The sequence below is a fragment of the Simochromis diagramma genome, unplaced genomic scaffold, assembly GCF_900408965.1.
Source record: "Simochromis diagramma unplaced genomic scaffold, fSimDia1.1 OVJJ01000802.1, whole genome shotgun sequence".
NCBI lineage: Eukaryota > Metazoa > Chordata > Actinopteri > Cichliformes > Cichlidae > Simochromis > Simochromis diagramma.
This window is the reverse complement of record NW_024387492.1, coordinates 5427347-5449846: the sequence shown is the minus strand read 5'-3', so window position 1 is coordinate 5449846 and position 22500 is coordinate 5427347. Positions and strand designations below refer to the sequence as shown.

The 22500-nt window shown below is 38.5% G+C and overlaps 1 protein-coding gene across 1 annotated transcript in view; it reads left to right on the top strand.

Moving 5' to 3' along the window:
- syndig1l (synapse differentiation inducing 1-like) overlaps positions 1 to 10634 on the top strand; it is a 37033-nt gene extending 26399 nt beyond the window's left edge. Inside the window, exons 3-4 of the mRNA XM_040017479.1 lie at positions 1195 to 1332; positions 9813 to 10634. Of these exons, the coding sequence (XP_039873413.1) occupies positions 1195 to 1332; positions 9813 to 9971 (297 nt within the window). The 3' untranslated portion in view covers positions 9972 to 10634. The remainder of the gene's footprint in view (positions 1 to 1194; positions 1333 to 9812) is intronic.
- The last annotated feature ends 11866 nt before the right edge of the window (positions 10635 to 22500 follow it).

Below are 22500 nucleotides of genomic sequence, written 5' to 3'. Positions count from 1 at the left end.
TATTACCTGTATTGCTATGAGTTTGCTATGAGAAATTTCCATCTCAGTAGTTAGAAACTGTTCAACGGTTAATAATGCTTGTGCTTTCACTGAGGATTAGAGGATATTGAATCTGATTTAAGAGTGATACCAATATCTAAAACTGAGATATTTCAATATAATGGCTGATTATTTTTTTATTTCTCACAAACCTAATATAAACAGATATTGCTAATATCTGTTTTGTTTGGTTATTTATTTTGGTTTGGATCAGCTGGTTGCTATCTTTTTAAATGTTCATTTTTGGGCTATTATGTATGCCGATACCAAAAGACGAATGGCTAATATCTAACCTAAGTTGGTCAGGTTTTAACTTTAGTCTTCAACCAAAAACTGGTTAGCACATAAAACAGAGTTCTGTCAAATAGAATCAAAGTTTGCCTACTTACCATAGAAGCTTTATTCTGGCACTAAAAAAGCAAACAAACATTTTTTTCTCATTTACAAGTCAACACAAATTCCAACTTGGTAGCTTGAAATTTCAAGTTATTTTCTCCATTTGGAGTGGTTTTTTTTGTTTTTTAGCTTTTTAAATTTTTTCTTTGCATTTCAAAATTTTGAGATCTTAACTCAAAAATTTCAGATGCAGCAAAAACTTTTAGCAACAAAAAATTTTGTCTTGTGGGTTGAAAAAAATGACCTAAGAAAATGAAGTAACAAAAAGATCCACTCCACTTTCAACAACAGAAAAATGTGATTGGAACCTAGCTTATCTCAATCATCCATGCCACAACTGATACCTCTGACTCCACATACTTCATGTTTATCATTTTTACTTTTATTTTTACTATTGTAAACAAAGTCACAATTGGCATAACAACCCATCTTGTCATTGGCTATGAGTTGTGACAAAAATATAGCTTTTCAGTTAATGAAGTGCTTGTGGCCTTTTGTGCAGGGGTAGATTAGCTGTTAGTCTCTACAGTTCTCCAGGCTGTATACTAACTGATTGTTGTCAATAGCCTTAAATTTTGCAAAGCATAAGAGTGGCATCAGTCTTTGTCTGCATCAAAAATCAAAAGGAATCAATTCCAGTGTTTTCTCAAACCACCTGTTTACTGCTACATCTCCACTGAAACTATACAGTCTGCCCATATACATCATGAAATTTTAAATGGCTATATGTTTTAACATTAACTGCTGTTTTCTGTGCAGACAGACTGTTCTACCGACAGCGAGAGTGAAGACAACTTCATAGTTGTCCCTCCACGAGATCATCTCGGCCTGGCCATATTCTCCATGCTCTGCTGTTTCTGGCCTTTGGGGATTGCAGCATTTTACTTCTCACAAGGGGTGAGGCCACACATACACATATTAACACAGGCATGCAATGCATACCCTTTCAAAGTTGTGGTCTGTCACACATGAATGATGCAGCATCTGTTTGTCAAGGTCTAGCATGCCCCCACCCCACTCCCCCCAATCACCCATACACATGCTTCTATAAATTCCTAGAGATGGGAACACACAAACATGTAAACACACACATCTATCCGTCTTTATGTATGACTCATTACCAAAAGATTAAGAGCCTTCACTCTTAAAAAAGGACTGACAGCTGACTCGCTTACTGCAAGGCCAATTTTTACTGAGCTATGCATCAATAACTCAAGGCCAATCTGTAATGGCTGCTTGATGCTCTGTAAACAGGCTGAGAGCCTCCTTTAGGAAGAGTCTATAAATCACTTTCAAGGTTCTATCTGTAAATGCCAAGAAAGGTTGTATTCAAAATAATAAGATGAGAGAGGATCTCTGAACGTGTAGACTTTTCAAGAGGACTGAAGATGAACCCAATTAAAGGCGGGCTGATGTATTAAAGATGGTGAGCCCTTGGGAACGATGAGCCGTAATTATTTTGCAGACACACTGGCATTCTTTTGACTGATGCGCTAAAAACGAATGTTTTATTGCAGTCCAGCATAAAAAATACTAAAAATGACCCTAAACAACGTAATCTGAAGCGAGAAGCTTTACCAATATTTTCTTTTCAGTAACGTCTGCAATCACAACATAATAGGTATCTAATAGATTCCAGCCAGACTTCCTCCCTCTTTTCAGTTCTCTTTGAAATGACTCTGATGATGTTATGTCAACCAAAGAGCACAGGGAGTGCCTCTTGTCTTGCCGCTAATCAAGTCTGTCCTGTGAATCATCAGCATAATAAAGACAACACATTAAAAGGCTATCAGCACAAGCGTACATGCACACACACACAGTATGTCCGAAAATGCATGTAAACACACGCACTGCACACACAAACACACAAACGTGCTAGAGACAGACAAGCTTTTCATTAAATTGCCCTGCGTCTGACCACAAATTCTTATCAAAAGCTCAAGCATTTAGCTGCCTTATCTTGGGCGCAAGTAGTCTAAGCCCGTCAGTGAATTATCTTGTCAGGAGCTAATTTGATTCTTCCTGGGTAATTATGGGGAAGTGATGGCTGTGTTTAGGGATGGATGATTTTTCTGCCAATCTCCCCCCTTTAGAAGGTGCTTTCCTGAAGAGCTGTCAGGATTTCAAAGATATGGAGGAAGTTTGGGATCGCTTAATTTTATAGTTCAATAACCCACTTCACTGGTCTTCGTTTCATGCCGTTATTCAGAAGGACCAACCTGAAAGTGGTGATTCTATAGGAGCTAGCAGAGCACATGTCTGAGTATGCTTACTTTGCATTTTGGACTTTGCAGTATGCATTTGCACTGCACTGGCGGCCAATAATGGCAATATCAACTCAGCATGTAGGTAAAATCAGAATCTTTATCAGCTTTTACTTCATAAAAATATTATGGCTGAGGAATATATGACTCATTAAAAGAAGCCAACACAAACCATAACTAGCTGTAGCTGAGTCAATTTCCTTTTTTGGATTGGATGTTATCTAATATAACTAAAGGATAATTTTGATTTTCTGTGTTTTTGTTTTAGACATGGGTGCAAATAGCAAGATTAGCAACTGGTCCTCCTAAGCTGCGCAATCATCGCACAATCAATAGTATCATTCTGACTTTGTTAATCTTAGAATCCTATCCTTAGTGATACCAACATCCCAATCCTGCGAGCAGTCAAGCGAACCCTGTTTCAATTTCCAAACCTAACCAAACAGCGGTGCAAGCGAAGCAAAGAGCAAAGCAAAGTCCCTAAATTCAAAGCCATGTTCTTCTGGCTGATTATTCCACTGCCACTCCAAATGAGTACTTTGTAGATCTCAAAAATAAGACAGCTATTTTTCCAAATCTAATATTTCCATGGCACGCACCCTGTGTGCATCTCTGCCTGCGTCATTTGCCGGAACAGCAGTAAGTGATGCCCTGGGATGAGAATGTGCTGTCCAGAACTGATGAGAGAAAACAATAAACAGATGTTGCATTGTTGCCTAAGGTAATCTGTCTGTCACAATGATGTTTGGGGGTAAAAATCAGACAAATGGAGCTTTCAGATACAACAAAGCATGCGTTTCGCTCGCTGCTGGGTTGAGGGCATTGTTTTGGAAGAGGCGTGGACCACATAGCAAAATCAGTTAAGTTTTTGAAATTTCCAATCAGTGCATCAAGAAAATTCTGTATATGAAAACTATATTAATTTACCCTTTACTTCAATCAGAAAGCTTCAATAGATCTACTGAGAGAGAATGCTTAAGCAACCCTAAGCCATGCTTATAAATATTGCCTACCTACAACAAGCTACCTGACCGAGGCTGGGCAATTAATTGTCTCAAGGGGCCGCTTGAGAAACTGGGACTGTTGTAGAAGGCCGTACCTTCCACAACAGTCCCAGGTTCTCATGTGGCCCCCTGGGAAAATGAATATTCCACTCCTGTACCCGACTGTTAAAACACACCTAACATGCAAACTGAGATGGAAATCAATTTTCTAAGATAGGGATTTACCTCTGTCGCAGGTTCCTTTCACATATACACACCCTGCTCAATTCATTGCTTTGGCAGAGCTTTCTGTCTTTGTAGAACACTGTAGATGTGACAAGGGCAAAGAAATTTATTTATTTATATTTTATAAATGATAGCACATCAGCTTCACCACTTACTCTAAGGACATTTAAAAACAAACACGTTAGCGACTGTAATAGACTCTGTGGATGGCAGATCAATAGTGTTTTTGTTCCACTGGAAGGTCAGGCCTAGTCAAATACAGCGCCGCTGCTTTGCCAAGGAGATGAGTGAGTGAAGGCGTCAGCAAACACCTTAACACAAAAACAGACATGCATTCATATGCTGCTGTAACGCTGTTCGCCAAAGACAACGGCTTTTATTGTGCATAATGTCTTTATGGTAACTTGTGGTGCACAATTTTGAGATTCAGTGTTAACCTCCCCCCACAAATGCACGCATCAGCTGATAATAACTGGAATACCATAAATATCTGAGGGAAATTAGCTTTGAGCATTTGATTGGGAAGCGGAATTGAGTTTCAATTATTGCCGCTAATTGGGTGAGTGTTTTGTTTTGGAGATGCTGATAAATTCGTCACTTAGCTCTGAGACATCTGCACTGGAAAGTGCAGGGCTGAGGAGCAGCAACAATCTATTTCACGATCTTGCAAATAAGACTCCCCTGAAGTTATCGTATGGCGTACGAGCCATAATAAAGAATGAAAATGAATGAGCTCGTTATAGTGAAACTGTTTCTCTATTTGTGCCTGTCTGTGCGAGGGAGGCGGAGACACAGACACAGAGAAGGGGGCGTCGAGTGTTGTTTGTTTGGAAGAAAAACCTGTTAAGGGTGCCGAGTCTCCATGCAGCCGAGTCTCAGATGTTATCTTTTTTCTATGACACCACATTTCAATCATTTTGTCAAGGTGGTGGAGATAAAGCCTTAAATGCTTCTAACCATTTTGCTCTCAAGGGTATTCAAGGAAAAATACAATGATTGACAGTGTTAAAAGTTAAGCTGCGATATTTTCATCACTCTCAGTCCACATTACAGCATTATTTCAGTTTGTCACAAAATGCCTTGATTTCATTTTAACTGACAAACATTGCGTATCATATTTGACAAATGCACCAGAGAAACTGACCCTCGAGTGAGTGCCCTTTGAATAGCCTCTGTAGAAAAAAAACCCTCTTCAGTCTGAATCTCAAAACAAGTCAGAACTATTTTAGTGTCCCCAAAGACCTCTGTGGGGTTGTGCTAATATATTGTCAGAGGGAGAATGTGCTTTGTGTCATTTTGAAAGCAAATTAAAGCCTAATTTCCCATAAACCCCTCATAATGGTGCTTCTGTTCCAGTGATTACTGTATTGATGTGGAAGCTGAAGGCTGCCTCGAATGCACATATTTCGTCTGGATTTTCTTCCTGACCTTTCGAGGCATTTGTCTAAAGAGCCTCTCTCGTTGGCTCTAATCTAGCTGTCTTTGTCTTGGACTATTAACTTTGTCTTCAAAAATCTGCTCAGCCTTAGAGAAACAGAGCAAAGTAGAAATACCCTGTGCTGTTTTTTTTTTTTATTAAGTTCAAACAATCAAAGTGATACAAGACCCTTCCTAATGGCCACTCTGCGTGCATTCTGCAAAACTACAGAAGGTTCTGACAGATGCGTTGTGTCTGAGCCAGGGCTACATCCACAAAAGTCAGGAATTCAAACAAGTGATTGGTTTTTCAGTGATCTGCAGTGAAACATCTTCTTCACTTGCTGTGGGCGCTCGCAGAAACATACTGAAAGTTTTAGGCATCTGATTTTGTTTAAATGCTTCGTAATTGTCTCCGTACCCTAAAAAACAACCCCAACACAAAGTTTTCCGTCCAGTAAGCATCAAAAAATCCTCTTGAGCTCTGAGCTCATGGCAATTAACAATGCTTCCTTAAAAGCAGAAAACAACTGATTATTAATCCTGTCTGCATTTATGTTCTTAACAATATATTGAAATGACTACATAAACAATGTCTGTCTTTCTGTTCTAATATAATTGGCTAAAGCCAGACTAAATATGCAAAATTCATTTATATCTGCTTCACTGGAGTTATTTTACCCTGGTGAGAAACTGCAGAGAATGAGATCCAGAATTTCGAGCTAAATGGAGGAAGGCATGAGTAACTAGAGGTCATATTCTGGTACAGCTGCTTTGTCGCTGTTTGCATGACTGTAGTGCAAATTGGCAGAGACTATGAATAATACAATATTTTTGTCAGGAGAGAGCGATAAAGCAAGACACTTAAAGAGTAATTAAAATAATGTATTCGACTTAATATGCACAAAAGGGAAAAGAAATGTGCCATTAGCCTTTGGTGAGTAGACCCCATTGTGATGTCATTATTTTAACGGGTTAGTCATTTTATGGAGTCTAGACCCTGGTGGTGGACGAGCAGTGATGACATGAGAACTGGACGGATGTGAAGAACCCACCAGTAAGGTTGAAGAGAATTGCATTAATTCCACACTAAAATAACACCTGGCAGTGGGAGAGAAAGCACAATCTGATTGGTCTGACAGAGAATAAATGACCTCAGGAAAAAATGATGAGTTTGAAGTGGGGAAATGGGAGAGAGGGATGTGCGGTAATCTAAACAGAGCTAGCATCAAGACAATCTTCCTGATAGAAATTTCAATATATATTTTACATTAGCTTTATCGCACACTGCACTCATTTTTTGTTATCACTGTTTCTGTAAACTGTACTGTAATGTGCGAAAGAGTTGAGCCTTCCGATATTTCCTCATATTTTGCTGGTAGAACAGGAAGTAGGTGCAATTCTACAAAAGCAACTCATATGCAAGACTTTCAAAGTCGAAGGTCAAACCAAGTATAGCTCTTTTTTTTTTTTTTTAATGGAGACTTTGTGTTTAGGGTTCCACTCCCTGCCTCTGCCAGATGCAAACTATCTGACTACTGAGAGAGCTGCACCTGAGTAGCAGTGCAATCCCTGTTAACCTTGATTTTTTAGTAAGAAATGTTACCTCATGTACTTGGTGCTGTGGCTCACCTCCAAAATGAAAGTGGCAGAGTGAGCTAGTGTGACCCTAAGGCCAACTTCATCATACTCACATGCCACACATCATTATTAAATTGGATACAAGAATAATGAAGGCCATTTCATGCATCCACATCGTGCATTTCAAAATTCTGTTAGCACAGGTTCACACCCATCTGACTGTGTTGTGTTGTTGGCACATTGAATTATGGTTGTAATTTATAAACATGTTGAACACTGGAGACTGCTGAATCTTTGCAACTGCTGTGAAAAAAAAAAGTAGTAAATACAGTAAGGCATTGTAATAAAAAAACTGAATTTATTTTAATTTAGTGGAAGAAAAATGAAACAAGAAACTTAAAAAGCCAATACAAAGGCCAGAAAACGCCAATGTAACAGTTTATGCTCTGTAATTTCTGCTTCAGGGATAACCTCCACTCAGTGAACTAAATGAAAAAGAGAAATCAAAATAGTCTATTTCCCTTCCTTTCCCTTCTGGCGAGGAAATCCATTTGAACAAGAAGATAGCTAAAGGTTACATAGCACAGCAGCCACAAGTCTTTATACCTGCTCCTGCTTTAGAGAGGAGATTCTCTATTTACCATTATTAACTAGCAAATCCCCCGCCCTATGTGTGGGAGATAGGAAACATACATGCATGCATATATTACAATCATTATAGTGTGATGATAAATGCTAAAAAAATGTATGTTTTGATGTAGATTCCAAATACTACATCCAAACACTGCACAACTCTGCAGCTCCCTGCTTTATAATCATTTTCAGCTCAGCGTTTTGGAGCCCAGACTTCACATTACAATCACCACAAAATTAGGATGAATTTTTCGCCTACATGATTACATTTAGATGTGTTTAAATACAACCAACATGTTTAATATACATCTACAGTGACTAATGAGGCAGGAAATGGACCACTTCAAAACATAACCAAGTTTCAGTCTGTTTATTTCTGAAGTTATTACGTATCAAATAATTGTTATTTCTGAGAATGTAAGTACTGCCCATTGTTAATCTCACAGTGTTCATTTAGTTTCTTCTTTTACCATAGACTCTTCTAATACACTTCCAAAAATACACTATATTAATGCTCAAGCTTATATTCATTACGCTGAATCATGCAACATAATCGCTTCAGTGTTTGCACTGTAAAACACAAAGTCAGTAGTTTCCTGGAAACAGACAGATTAAATATACAAATCAAATTTAGTCAAATGGCAAATCATATATACATGATTATATTGTAAATGTATACATACATATATTTTTTTTTTCTTTTTGTCAATTGGTTTTCCAGTTGGCATATATACTTAGAAAAAAAGGCTGCAGTACCTCCATGCGTGTCATCATTCATGTCTGTAAACACAGAAAAGCTCAAAGAGTTTTGAATTACTTCTGATAAAACTTTGTATGTGTGTAGAGTTGGGTAATGTTAACAATTCATTAAAACTTGGCTTTCATCCTACAAGGTCTTAAAGGTCAGCTTAATGATTAATGGATTTAAAAACTGACAAAAGCCTTATAACTTCACCTATAAACTATGATTCTTAGTATTGAAAGTACAGTACAGTATAACGATATAAAATATCATTCCCCATTTGACCTTTGACCTTTCCTTTAATGTTAATAGGTTGATCTGAAAGTCAAAGTGATAGTAATGCTGTAGGTATTTAAAAATATGTTTATCACTGCCATTGTTTGTATTGACAACGTATGGGAAAACAGTGAATAAATATTATATTTATTATAATATTATTAATATTTTATTTTGATGTTGTTATATACATTACAGTAAAAGGCTAAGTGTTTAAATACATAACAATTTGAATACATGCTCATGAACAAGTATGATTTTATTTGGAAAACAAAACTATCAAACAAAAAATCAATAGAAACTTTTTCGCTTGACATTTATCACTAAACATTTAAAATTAAGTTTAGTAAGTAAAGTAAAACATAATTGTACTGAAAAACATGCCAAGTATATTAAAATGGGTTTCAACAGAGAAAAAAGAAAAGCCTGAAATTACTTTTTATTGTACAACATGCTTCTTAAAGAATGAATAAAAAGAACAAAGAAAGCAAAATGAATGCATAAAGATCTCAATGCCATTTCCTTGAAAGCAAATGCTGCCCAGACAATGAGAAGCCTTGGCGGAGGTTTGTGCTCTCAGAGTGGTTTTTGTTATAAAAGCAGATTGTTTGAAAAATAAATGTATGTCACAGGACAAAATATAACACCAATTTTAGGATTCTTATTTGATTGAAAACAAAAACTAGTATTTACTGCGGTTTAACGGCTGCTTTTTCTAGCTACACTAACAGGGGCTCGTGAAGAGGATCTATATGTGCCTGTTGTAAATGGGTCATGTCAGTGGGAGTCACTCTTTGGAGGGGAAAAAAGCAGTGTGGGCACACAAAGAACCAGCTTTACACTCTGTGACTTGAAAGCATGGATTAACTGTGTGATATATAAATATGAAAAGAATTATTATTTTTTTAGTTCAATGATAAATTATGAATCTTGTTTCCCCCCCATACGATTTTTGTCATTCAGTGATAGCAGCTGAGGTGACCATAACCTCCTGTCCTTCACATTTTCACACTGATTGCGATTTCTTAGTCCTGCAGTGCATTTTTTATTCAGTTCATGTATTTATTTGCACAGGTCAGTCAGTTGGTCTCTCCATTTCCATGACTTGAGGTTTTACATTGCAATAGAAACGATAAACAAAATATTTTTCAGTGGCTCACCATTTCTCCTGAAGTCGTTGCAAATGATATCAGCCTCTGACTTTCTTCTTCTTCTTCTTTGTTTTCTCTTTTACAGACCACTAAGGCAGTGAACAAAGGTGACTTCCCGCTGGCCAACATCGCCTCCCGAAGGGCTTTGTTCTTAGCTGCCCTCTCCATCACTATAGGCACCGGTGTGTATGTAGGGGTAGTGGTAGCGCTCATTGCCTACCTTTCTAAACCAGGGCACATATAGCAGTCACACCTTCTTTCCAAACACCTCCAGGGAGCCCAGGAAGAGAACACCGTCCTCTGGGGAATGTCACTGCGCCTGCAGACTTTGAGGAAAGTTTTTCCAGGATGTACAATTTTTCCCCCCCTCCACCTTCCTTTTGTTCCAGACTTCTCTCCCTGCAGGCCCTCTGTCAGCCAAGATTTGCCACAGTGACTGGAGAGAGGTCAAGCAAGAGGGCAAGAAGAGGGAGGACTGTGGATTGAGAGAGACTGCTGAGACAGAGGGTTTGAGTAAAGGAAGCATTCCATGTTGGAGCCCAGTTTGCATTGCAATGGCTTAAATCCATGTTTGCTTCATCCTCTCCTGACGGATTTTTAGGTTCCACAAGCCCTAAAGAAACTTTGAAGAGAGAAGCTCATACAGTAACCTATTGAACTTAACCAATTATTAACAAGCAGAGGTTTAGGAAGGTTCAGATCAACACAGTGTAACTTATTCACCTAAACCAATACTATACTGTTGTTGTTTGAGCTGCTGTTAAAATTGGAGCTGCCCTGTGGAGTCTTGCCCTGTATCATCTCAGTTTGCCACCTAGGATTGTCTTTAATATACTATAATCTGCCCCCATCAGCTCAAAAATGCATTTGTCTCTGGGCTGACTGCCTCACACCGCAAGATTTAAATTAAAAAAAAAAAAAGAAGATGTGAGAATATTTACAGTTTCTTAAACCATGACAAAGGACTTATTTCCAGAGGGACATAAGAAAAAAATATAGAGCGTTCATCAATAAAGGATCAAACTCTTGAAAATCAAAATAATAATAATTATAATAGGGATCACGGTTCCCTTCTCATTAAAACAAATGCACTGGCATGAATCAGAAAAATCTCAATGGAGCCACAGGCCTGCATTTTTCCTCAGTAAAGCTAGCCATCTGTCAAATCCCTAGTACTCCTAAAATCTGCTCATGCAGATATGTTTGCCTACATACATACAAATGTGCTTTGTTTTGTTTGTTTTTTTTAATGTTTGTCCTTTTGTGTTCTCTACTGTTTAAAAAGTGTCTTCATTAATACTGCTTAAACTAATGTTCATTTAAGGCCTTTGAAGTAAAGCACAGATGTGAGATGGCCAGATATTCAGGGCAAATGGTGTCCAGTGTTTCTACAAGTGACACATCTGATAACACAGCATGAAATATGAAATGAAGCATGAGCCATTTAAGGATGCCATATACATCAGGTACATAATGTCAGTTCAAAGCAGGACTTACATACAGTTAGGTTCTTGGTTTTTGGACAAAGACTTAATTGTGTAAATTCTGGTTTGTTGGAAATCAAACGATCAAGATGTGCAGACTTTCAGATTTCATTCAAGTGGTTTAACAGAAGTATTTAATTAGTATTTAATTTCAAGAGGCTCAAAAAATACTTATAATTGGACAATGGACTAACAAGCAGTTACACAGCCAGGTGAGGCCTGGTTTTCTGCACCGTTCTATTATAAATTAAGCAAATAAAAGATCTGGAGTAGATTCAAATGGTCAAATGTGGCATTTGGTAGTGGAACTGAGTCACTGGTGTTTATTGATGATAATGACACGACTACACTCTGCTCAGATTCAGCTGTAGCTGTAAAACTGATCACACCGAACTTCACAGTGGAAATGGAAAGCATACTGCGAAAGCAACCCAAGGCAAAACAGTTACATATCCTTCAATGGTGAAGTAATTCGTGCGTATCTGTCTGAACCGAGCATGCCGTTAAATACAAACCCAATAATAAGCAATTAAATGTGACCACAGTAAAGGCCTAGCAGCAAATCTGAAGCAAGGAAATGTAACATTTGGTGACGTATATGGATTCCAGACTTCAGGCAGTCACTGATTGCAAAGGATTAAATAAAAAGTATTAAAAACTACTTAAACTGATGTAGTTTGTGCAGTTAATTTTGAACCTGTAAAAATGGGGGACTGTGTTTCCTAAACAGTGTTAACCCACCGAATTTAAGCTTCAAGTCTGCACTCTACTCACATCTTCATTGTTTGAATTCACTGTGGTGGTATATTTGTCATTGTTCAAATAGTTATGGGCCTAACTGTGTGTGTGTATATATATATATATATATATATATATATATATATATATATATATATATATATATATATATATATATATATATATATATATTTATTAGGGGTGCAACGATACACAAAATTCACGGTTCGGTTCGATACTTTGGTGTCACGGGTCGATATTTTTTCGATACAAAAAAATGTTCATGCCTTTTTAATTTGTCATTTATTAAAATTATGAATATATATTTTAACTCAAAAGTACAGTTTTTAAATTTAATGTTGCTGAAACAACAAAAGCAAAATAATAAAACAAATAAATCTATCTGATCGAGGAATCACTCATCTTTGGAAAAGAGAGTTCAATACAGAGAATGAGGGTGGGGGAGGTTCAATTTCGGGTAGCGTTGAGGCAGTTGCCATGTTGCAACGAGCTTAGCTTCTGTCTTGCTAGCTTGTGCTGCGCTCAGTGGATCTGCACTCGACAGTGCAGCCTAGGCGGAGTAGTCGAACGCAGATCCACTGAGCTCTTAACACAGACAGCATCGTCAGAAGAAAAGTTGATAAAATAAATAAAAAATTTGGTATTGTTCAAACCGAAAGCACTGTATCGAACGGTTCAATATCGATACGAGTATTGTTGCACTCCTAATATATGTATATATATATGTAGACTTTTCCAAGTGTGGTAGTCCTGATTTTAGCTCTGATCATTTATTTGATTTAGAGCTTTCCTTAATCATAAATTCAACTGAGTTAAATTAAAAAACAAACCAAAAGGCTCATATTTTGCACAATGCCTTTTCCCACTTTCCCTTATTCCAGCTAATAAAACAGGGGAGATTTCGCTTTGTTCCTTCACACTTTGAAGGTGAAGACGTTCAACAGACAAGTTCACAGATTTTCTGCAAGAAGGGCTTATTAATTACTGATATTTTAGCTTGTGTTTTTACACAAGTCTGGCAGATACTATTTCAAGCAGTGAAGCCTCAAGAGGGGATGATATACACTTTGCTACCCTGCACAGGTCCTGCATTAGTCATACCTGACAGTTATGGTGCACAATTAGCTCCCATTAATGGCTTTTTCTGAAGGAATGCATATTCTCTGGAGAATAGCCCTAAAATAGCACAACCACATTAATTTCACTAATAAGCCACTTTTGATGTCACTGCTTGCTGTCAAACCAGGCAAGTAAACAATCCATTTACACACATCCTTGGTTCTGTGAAATTTTTAGGCTAAAATGTAACTCTGTTCTCATGTGCTAATGACGAGTGAATATCTTTCCATATTCTCTACAAGAGGAAGCTTGAAGTTTGGGGTCCGAGCTGCAGTTTAATTCAAAAACCCCAAAGTTTCTTTTGAATGTTGTCTTTGACTGCCTTTATGGGTAAACAATCATCTTCTGACTAAAATAAGTCAGAAATGGACCACAGTGCACTCTTAAGGGGTTCTGAAGACAGGATAATGTATCTGTATATGTTTAGTCTAATAACCTTTGACACCTTTTTGACCACTTGTCCCAAACTTAACTCACAAGCTACTGATTGCAGTGTATGCACACATGACCATCACTGTACCTATAGTGAAAGTTTGTTTTCATCTCACGGAGAAAGTTTTATTGCTGATAGCGATGAAGATACTTTGTGTTTTGTAGCGTGTCATTCAAATGATGTGTTTTTTGGCTTCTTTGGCAACATGGTATTGTGCAAAGTGTTACAACAATACGTAAGTTTTAATGCTGTTATTCTTTTTTTTTTCCTCATTGTGATGAGCTACACATCCATGCAACAAAGAAGTTTGCTGAATGCCAGGTTGATAGTGATCTCTTCGTGTCGTGCTTTAAGCCGCGTTAAAGAAAAACAATGTTGTTACATTATCTTTGGGATTTCTTTCCTATCTTGTGTGACGGCAACATGTACATATTGCAAATAAAGACATGTTCAAATGTAATGACAAATAAATCAGGAAGGATGGCCTTTCTTTGAAGCAAAAATTCTTTCTCTGATTTTTGTAATGTGAAGTTCTATAGTTGGATTCATATCTGAAAAGCCCTTCACAATCTGAAGGAACTGGCTGAGTAATTGAGATGCTTGAGTTGTTCTTAAAGCAAAAGCAAACACAGACTGAGTCATGGGGTGTAGGTGGTTTTGCCAGAAAGAGACAGAGGAGCAGCTTTGAAATCTGTATAACTGCACCATTCTCTTTGCTGCATGCAGGAAAGTACATTTCCCTTTGTGTTGTCAACCATTATGGTTATTGAACAACAGAGCTGTAGCCTACCCAGCTCAAAATTTCACACAGTGAACAAAATGCCAACAGAACAAGCTAACATTTCCCACATGGTGTCCTATTATTGCGGCAGTCACTTTGACAAAGAAGAGCAATGATGTTATATTCTGTTGTGATTGTTGGTTGTGGCGCACATTATCAATGGCTCTAAACTTTTTTTTTCTGTTGTTGTTGTTGTACATACCCCCACAGTGTATCAGATGAGCACAACGGGTGTGGTGCAGCCCGCAAACACCACTTTACTTGTTTGTTTCCTAAAATATTAATACTGCTGGCTTAAAAAAGCAGATTTTTTTTAATCTATCTCCATGACTTTTAACTTGTCAAACTGTGTCCCTTCTTTAATTTATGGTGATTTAGTAAAAAGGCAAATAGCGATTGTCTGCACTTTTCTTCTTTGGTATTGTCACAAAGAAGAAAAGGTCACCAGCATCACTAGGGAGGAAAATTTGAAAGTCTGACTGGCCAGATCATACCTTCGGCTGAGTGTGGCCTCATCGAGTATGAGTTTTCCTATTATAGTCAATAGGTTTACAGGGTGAGGATTTTGGGAAGTGCTGCATTATCTGCAATTTATGCATCACAAACTGCTCCGCAGACTACATTTATCACACATAGTTTTGAAAATGTTTGCAAATGGTGAAATCAAAATATTAGAACTCTGCATCGCATCATTGCTTGGCTGTATTTACCAAGATTCTCAAGCTCAATCTTTGGCCGGCTTTTCCTGTGCTGTATCACATGAATTTTGTAAAAGGATTATTCCCTGAATTAAGCTCAGCTATTTCAGTTATTCATTACATTTTTGATATTTTATTTGCATTTTCTTTCAAAGTCACCATCAGCTGCAACTTTTTCCTACTATTAGTAACTGATTAATTTCCCTTTAGTATTTACAGTTTCAAGCCACTGCTTTTCAATTTTTACACTAGCTAACAGTTAATTCTGTTGTCTATTAACCGCTATAATAAAGGTTAGTATGTAGCTTAATCTCTAACATTTCATTTTTTTTTCTTTATTGAATAGGACAGTAGACAGAAGATAAGGAAGCTGAGAAACAGCAGGGGAATGACAGCCAGTAAACCTGGGGTGAATTCAAACTGGGGCCTTAATAGCTGTACAATACACCATATGTTAGCTATTACATTAGCTAACATGCACATTAATTACAATCATTTTAGCTGGCCTCAACAGCTTGTTTTATTTAAAATGTCAAACATTTCACCCAGCTATTTGAATTACTTATTTCTTAAAGCTGCTAATTTGTTACTTGTAGCCAGCCGGTTCTGTGCATGTTCCAGTTTGTAAGCATTTGTTGGTGTCACTATGCTGCAGCTGAATCAGGTTGATGAATGTGCATTTTTTTTTTAGTTATGCTGACAAAAACTGAAGTACGCCTTCCTCCTTAAGAATGAAGAAACTAAATTTGCATAGCCGAATCCCCTCTGTGAGAGGGTTAAACGCGGCTCTGCCGTGCCAGCATACATGCAACAGCAGCGACTGCAGCACCAGCTGGGGAAGAGCTCTCATTACAGTAGGAGAGTGAGGAGTGAGTCACATGCTGATGTCTTTGTCAGTGAACATGCTGCAGCACAATAACCAATGATGAGATGCTTGCCTAGTCATCCAGGGTGAAAAGTGCTCATATAAAACAAAACAAAGAGCTTGCTTCACTTTTTTTCCACCAGGATATGCTGAACAGGCAGACAAACAAGCAGATTGAATTAATAAGCAGTATAGATCAAAAGAAGGCTGTTGTGTTTGCCAATGCTCCGTGCTTTTGCCTGAGAAAACAAGACAGTGAGTGGGAAAATATTTTGTGTCTGATTTGTGCACGAGAGATTTCTTGTGTACATTTAAATTAAATAAAATCATTTGTGAAGGTGCAGGAAAGGGGGCCTGTTGTTATGAAGTCACTAATAAAATCTTCACAGACTGTCAATTATTGAGAGTTTACAAAGAAGAAAAAGCAAAGCAACTTCCTCGGTCGTTCTCATCTGTGGATGAGTCACTTTTCATCATTTCAACGAGCGTTTCTTGGCAATGCCAAAGATTCCTGCAGGAGAGAAACAGGCTGGCTGTATTTGCTCACCTCATGTTTCTGACTGGAAGCTACAGCACTGGACTGCAGTCTACAAGTGGATTTCTCGAGATGCGTTTTTGTGTTTCACTCAAGGATGGTGCGGTTCTTTATGAACCCTTATGCATAACAAAATCTGTGAGCAAGTGGAGTTGTTCCAGTAATCATGTTTAGCGGTGGATTAAGCCAAAAAAAGACATGTGGAGCAGCTTCCAAACTACAGAAACAATTTGGGTATTAATTACAGTGTCAACACTACATGTCCCTCATGGTTTTAAGTGTGATTTCCTTCTCAGCTGCCGTGCACTGCAGTTACCATTTCTCATTTTTTCCATTTTCCTGCAACAGAAGGAGACAAAGATGAAAATGAAGCTGGTCGGAAAAATAAACTTTTTGCAGAAATGTTCTGCACATAGATTTAGGGATGTAATGCATCGCAACCCAGATATTTCCAGCACCCCCACCCCATCAACAATTGTCTTTTTCTTTTTCTTTTTTTTTTTTGAGGAGATAACTAGCTCCAAGACACCCATGAGAATTCCATATCGGTAGAGGAGACTGATGGAGATGAAAATTGAAGAGCAAGCACCCCCTCGTCTCCTCCCACTTAGGTCACACTATATGATATTTCCCTACAGCTGTAAAATAAGAAGTACGTTTAACATAATTGATTTGGGCTGGATTGTTATTGTGTTGTCTCATTTTAAAAACAATAACAACATGCTAATTTTGGATTCTAATGAAATTGCTTGGGGTATTAAGGAGGGCTTTGGACAGACTGCAAACTCTAAAAAGAGGCTCATTTAGCTTATGTGACTCAGGCGCTGTCTATAAAAATAGCACGAAGAGCAGGTGCTGGTTTTGAGCATACCTTGTGAATTTGTAATGCTAGATTATTCAGGGAAAAGAGCTTAGAGGAGTGTGTGCTGCCTTTCTTTCTACTGAGATCTCCAAAACAGTTTAAGAAAAAAACAAAAACGCCTCACAGATGTTATGTTTTCTAAATGTTCCCATCTCAGATGACAGTATTAACCAAGCTGGGGGCTATTTCAGCTTTATTTCCAGAGCAGACCCCAAGGATACAGTTTACATCACATCACCCACACACACCCTCAAAAAACCCACAGAAGTATTTGCATTTTCAAACTGAACTGAGCTTTATCTATCTTTCCTTTTCCTGCCAATATATTTAGACTGGATATTCTTTGTGGGTATATTTGCTTTCACTTATCTCTTTCAAAAAAGAAACCTCAGCAGAGAGAATAAAATTATGTCCCCGCTGAATAACTGAATTTGTCAGTTATTCATGAGAAATAGTTAAAAATGTCTTTAGAGTGAGGGCCAGAGAGCCATTCATTTTGTTACCTGAGTTTTAATTGGCTGCAGTTAAATGAATATTGTCAAAACTGTTGAATGTGTATGGCTCCGTGCACTCGTAAGACTGAGGAGCTTATTGTGAAATACATTTATTTTTACATGCCTGCAGAAAGCTATGGCGCTTTGAGTCGAGCTGGCATGAGGAGGATGTGCATTAACACATATTCAGTCAGTTTCTCAGTAAAGAATGTGGATAGTAAGGCTACAGAGCAGGTGAATAACACAGAGCTGCCTGAGAACATCTCATACAGACAAAAATCTCTGTTTTTAGTAAAGCCTGAAACCATACTGTTGTGCTGCTGAACTCTATCCATGACTCTACACCTCTCCTTGACTAAAGGGAGTGGTTTTTTAGGAAGATCCTTTCAAATGAAATGAAAGTGAGTGATTTCGTGTTTTCACATAACACTGGCTTTTATCTTGCTGCTGCACTCGTCGGTTTGTCTGTAAGCATGGGAAAGAACAGAGGCGAGAGAGAGCTAATTTTATGGATTTCCAATCCCCCGGGAAAGACCCAGATACATCTGTAAAGATTTATCTATCAATTCAAAAGCAAGCAAAGAGGAAACGAAGTCAAGAAGGAAGTGTGAGATTAGAGGAGGAATTTGTGCACAGTTATTCAAAGTTGGTCAAAGGGAGCAACTGGGTGGTTGAGGTGATCAGAAGATAAAATAAAATGACAGCTAAGAATCATGGGAGTAAAAAGCAGATTGTCACTGCAAGCTAGATCAAGAGCATAGACGGAATAAAAGATGGATGTAGCTTCTGGGTCTGAAAAGTGAAGTCGACATGGAGGTTCCTCTAACCTGCATTCTTTTTAAACACCACCAGGGGACGATACCCGAAACTGCAAAAAGACTAATGATCCCAGTGAAATATGTGGAAAAATGTTCTCAGACTATGGTGGACCTGAGAGATCGAACAGACTGCAACTCAAGAAAATGCCAGCAAATAGAAAAATGCAGCAACAGCACACAAAGCACAACAGAACTGAACAAAACACAAAAGAAACATTTCTGCGTTTGTGCACCGGCTGCTGAAGTGAAAGAAATCCAAATAAGCGAAGCAATGCGCTGAGACACACTTAGAAGAAGTGGTGGATTCATTAGTGTTGGGAATTAGTGAAAGATGCAGGTAATATGTGTTTTAATCACATGATTCATATAATACTGTAGATACATGTTTGCCTTTAGGCTTTTACTGCTAGCTTGTCAGTTCCACAGCTGCTCTGTCAGGTTATTGTCTCCCCAGAAACACTTCTGTTTCGTTTCAGTGTTACATTTTTTTTTTGTTTTCTTGTGTTTTCTTGAGTTGCAGTGCATTTGACCACTTGGGTACACTGGATCAAGCACACATTTTGGGTAATATTAAATTTTAATAAATTTGTGTATGTGCTATTTTTCAGGAATGAGGATGATCAACACACAAATAACACAAAATATATATACAACAATAAGGTTAAAGGTCACCCTGGTTCCTGCCCAGGCTCTCCCTAAAAATCGATACCTATAACATCTTGCGCATCCACATATTCACAGAATGTCAATGACTACCGAAAACCACTCACCTATTCTCTCCCTCTTCTGCTCCTGTGCCCCAATCACTCACAGCTCAGGATCTAATCATGCAAACCCGACTTCGCCACTACTGATTAACTGCAGATTCCACAGGAAACACAAATAAATCGCAGAGGATCAAAACACTGAATCAAAACACCCAACTCAGTCGAATTAACAGATTCAAGCCATAAACCAAAATAAACTACTTTTGGCTGCTCCTTTATTCGCAAGTCGCCACAGCGGGTAGCGCCGCATGTTTTATTTGGCAGATTTTTATGCAGGATGCCCTTCCTGACACAACCCCCGGGGGATTTGAGTCTCCTCCCGGCATCAAAATAAACGGCGGAAATCGTGATCAATAAACACACTGATAATCTTTGGGGACTGGGCATGCTGAAAACCTCAGAGGATACAAATATTTTTGTTGATTTCTTGCAGACTTCCATTTTACAATATAATAGTGGTCTGTGGGGAAAGAGCCTTTTTGCCAACAGGTAATATATTTATAGGTTCCAGCTGGGGGAAATAGCAGCAAGTCCAAACATGCAACTTTCACGCACATCCGTGGGCAACCCAGAGAGAAAGCCTTTACATTTACCCTCATGTGACCTTAACTCCCATTGGTTAAAAGGGTTTCAGGAATCTGCTTCATGCTACAGTCCATTCATTTCCTTTGTAACAGTAACAATAGGTCTAACAATAAGATGCCACAGGGAATGTGTACAGGCTGAAACAGTGTCAGATTATTCATGCCTCAAATACAACTGATTAACATACCAACACACTCGAGAAGGGACACACACACACACACACACACACACACACACACACAGTCATTTAAATTCCTCCCTTTTGGCAAAAACACATGTTTTAGGAGAAGTGAAAACTAATCTCTTTTTGCTTCTATATTGGCTTTTGTGTGTGTCTTTTCAATAAACGTTTAAGCTCCAAGCACAGTCATGACTGCCTATGAAATTCAAAAGCTATCTTCCTCAGGACTAAAGGGGATGCGGTAAAACGTGAATACAACAAAATAAATGGATAACTCAAAGCAACGAGGTCAAAGTAGTGTCTGCCCACAGTCCTTGGGAGCTGCCTTCTAAAGCCCGGTTTTCTCCCTCAACGCTCAAATAAAAAGGCATACTTTAGTCTTCTTGTTGACAGAATTAGAGATTTTGCAGGGAAAGCAATAGAACTACGCAGATAGATGTTTCATAAGTTGGATTAAGATACTGTTTTATTAAGTGAAACATTAAAGTGGGCTCAGCTCTGCCATCAAACAGACTTAGGCCTGATACAGCGGCAGAGTAATAGCAGAGCAGCAGTTCATCAGAACTAGCAGTTTGCCTCAAGCAGTGATGCACTGCAGAGGAAATGTGGACATTCATACCTTTTATTTCTGTATAGTGCCAATTTAAACATGTTAACAAGGCCAACCTGACTTTCGGAATGTCACCGAAGCGAGAATATGATTCTCGACTGAGTAAGACAAGTACGTCCTTTTGTTTCTTTCCCTCTTCTTACAAGAATTTTGCAGATCTACATATGCAGGTACAATATCATTAGTGGAGTTGGGGCCATTTTTATGAGAGACAGACATTCTCATTTTAATGAGAAGGTAGTCATAAAATCCTCATTAAATTTTAAGAACGATACCATGCGAAGCTGTCAAGTGATAAATCTGTCCACTTTTTGTAACTCCAGCCAGACAACTGTCACATTAATGATTCTTAAAAGATTACAGCATTACAGTCAAATGGCATCTGGAACTCCTTGTCCTCGGTGTGCTCATGCTTGATTGAGTTGACAGTATCTCAGCGGGAGTTTTATTACAGTTTCTCTGCTCACCAGACTAGACGAGGCGTCAAGTAGCGTGCAGCGAAAGGCAACGTGAAATGGAAACAGCAACACTTTGAATAATGCACCAGCCGCCCACACACGCTTGTTTCTTTCATTATCTTACACGGTACACCTGGTTCTGTAGGAACACCCCCTGCAGCTGCCATTCTTCTGTTCACGTGCATTCAAGTCATAGGTTCCTTCTTTTTACTACTGTGTTGTTGGAGGGTTTCAGATGGCCAGCTGCATTGTCTCAGCCTCAGTCAGTGAACCAGAATCTAGAGATTTGTATTATTGGATTCAGGTCACTCATTTCTTTCATTTATTAATTTTGAGCTCATAACTAGAAGAGTTTGTTTGTTGTTTGCTACACTTATTACTAGTTCTTAGGGATGACTGTGGCTCAGGAGGTAGAGCAGGTCATCTGCTAATTGGAAGGTTTGTTGGTTCACTCCAAAGTATCTTTGGGTAAGCTACTGAACCCTCAGTTGCTCCCAGTGCATTCACTGGAGTGGGAATGTGTGTGAATGTTCAATAGAAAGCACTTGGACATAGAAAAAAAGTTCTTATGTGAATGAGATATGTATGAGAATGTATAAAGCACTTTGTGTGCTCAAGTTGGGCAGAATAGTGCTATATAAGACACAGTCCATCTAGCCAATAGTCTGATCAAGAACCTGTGTAAAGACTTCAGCACTAGCTTCTTTGATTAGCGACAGCGCTCTCCTTCCAAAGTAACTAAAGCTTAAGAACACACAAAATTAAACAGTTTGCTGCATTGTTTGAAAAAAAATAACCAAGACTTTCATTTCTAGTTACACATACACCAGGTTTGTGAGGGGTTTGTCACATCTGTAGGGCATACACTGGTCTATTTAAATGGCTCTTACAGTTATTGACTGCTTCACAGCCTTGTGTTTGTGCTTGTAAGCACAGAGACAAGCCAGCAGCTCAATAGAGCTTCCGTGCCACGAGCTTAGATCTCACAATGACGAGATGAAAGGGGGGTTAGCTGCCTGCACGAGTCAATCTGTGTAACCTGGGGAATGGTGCTGAGACAGTCTGGCCTTTAAGCAAAGCAAGATGTGAGTGGCAACAATCAGCCGGTGGCAGGGGGAAACCTTTAAAATGAGGCCATTCACTCAGGTGTCCTGACACAGTTTAATGTGATCATTCCTCGGAAGGTTTTGGGTAAAAACCGAACAGAGCTTTTTTGTTTTGTTAATAAAATCGAGGAGAGTGCCAGGAGACAAAAGAAGAGGTATCAAAGAGCAGGATGCTTCAGAGGTTACCATAAATAGGAGAGACATAAAGGTAGAGTGTG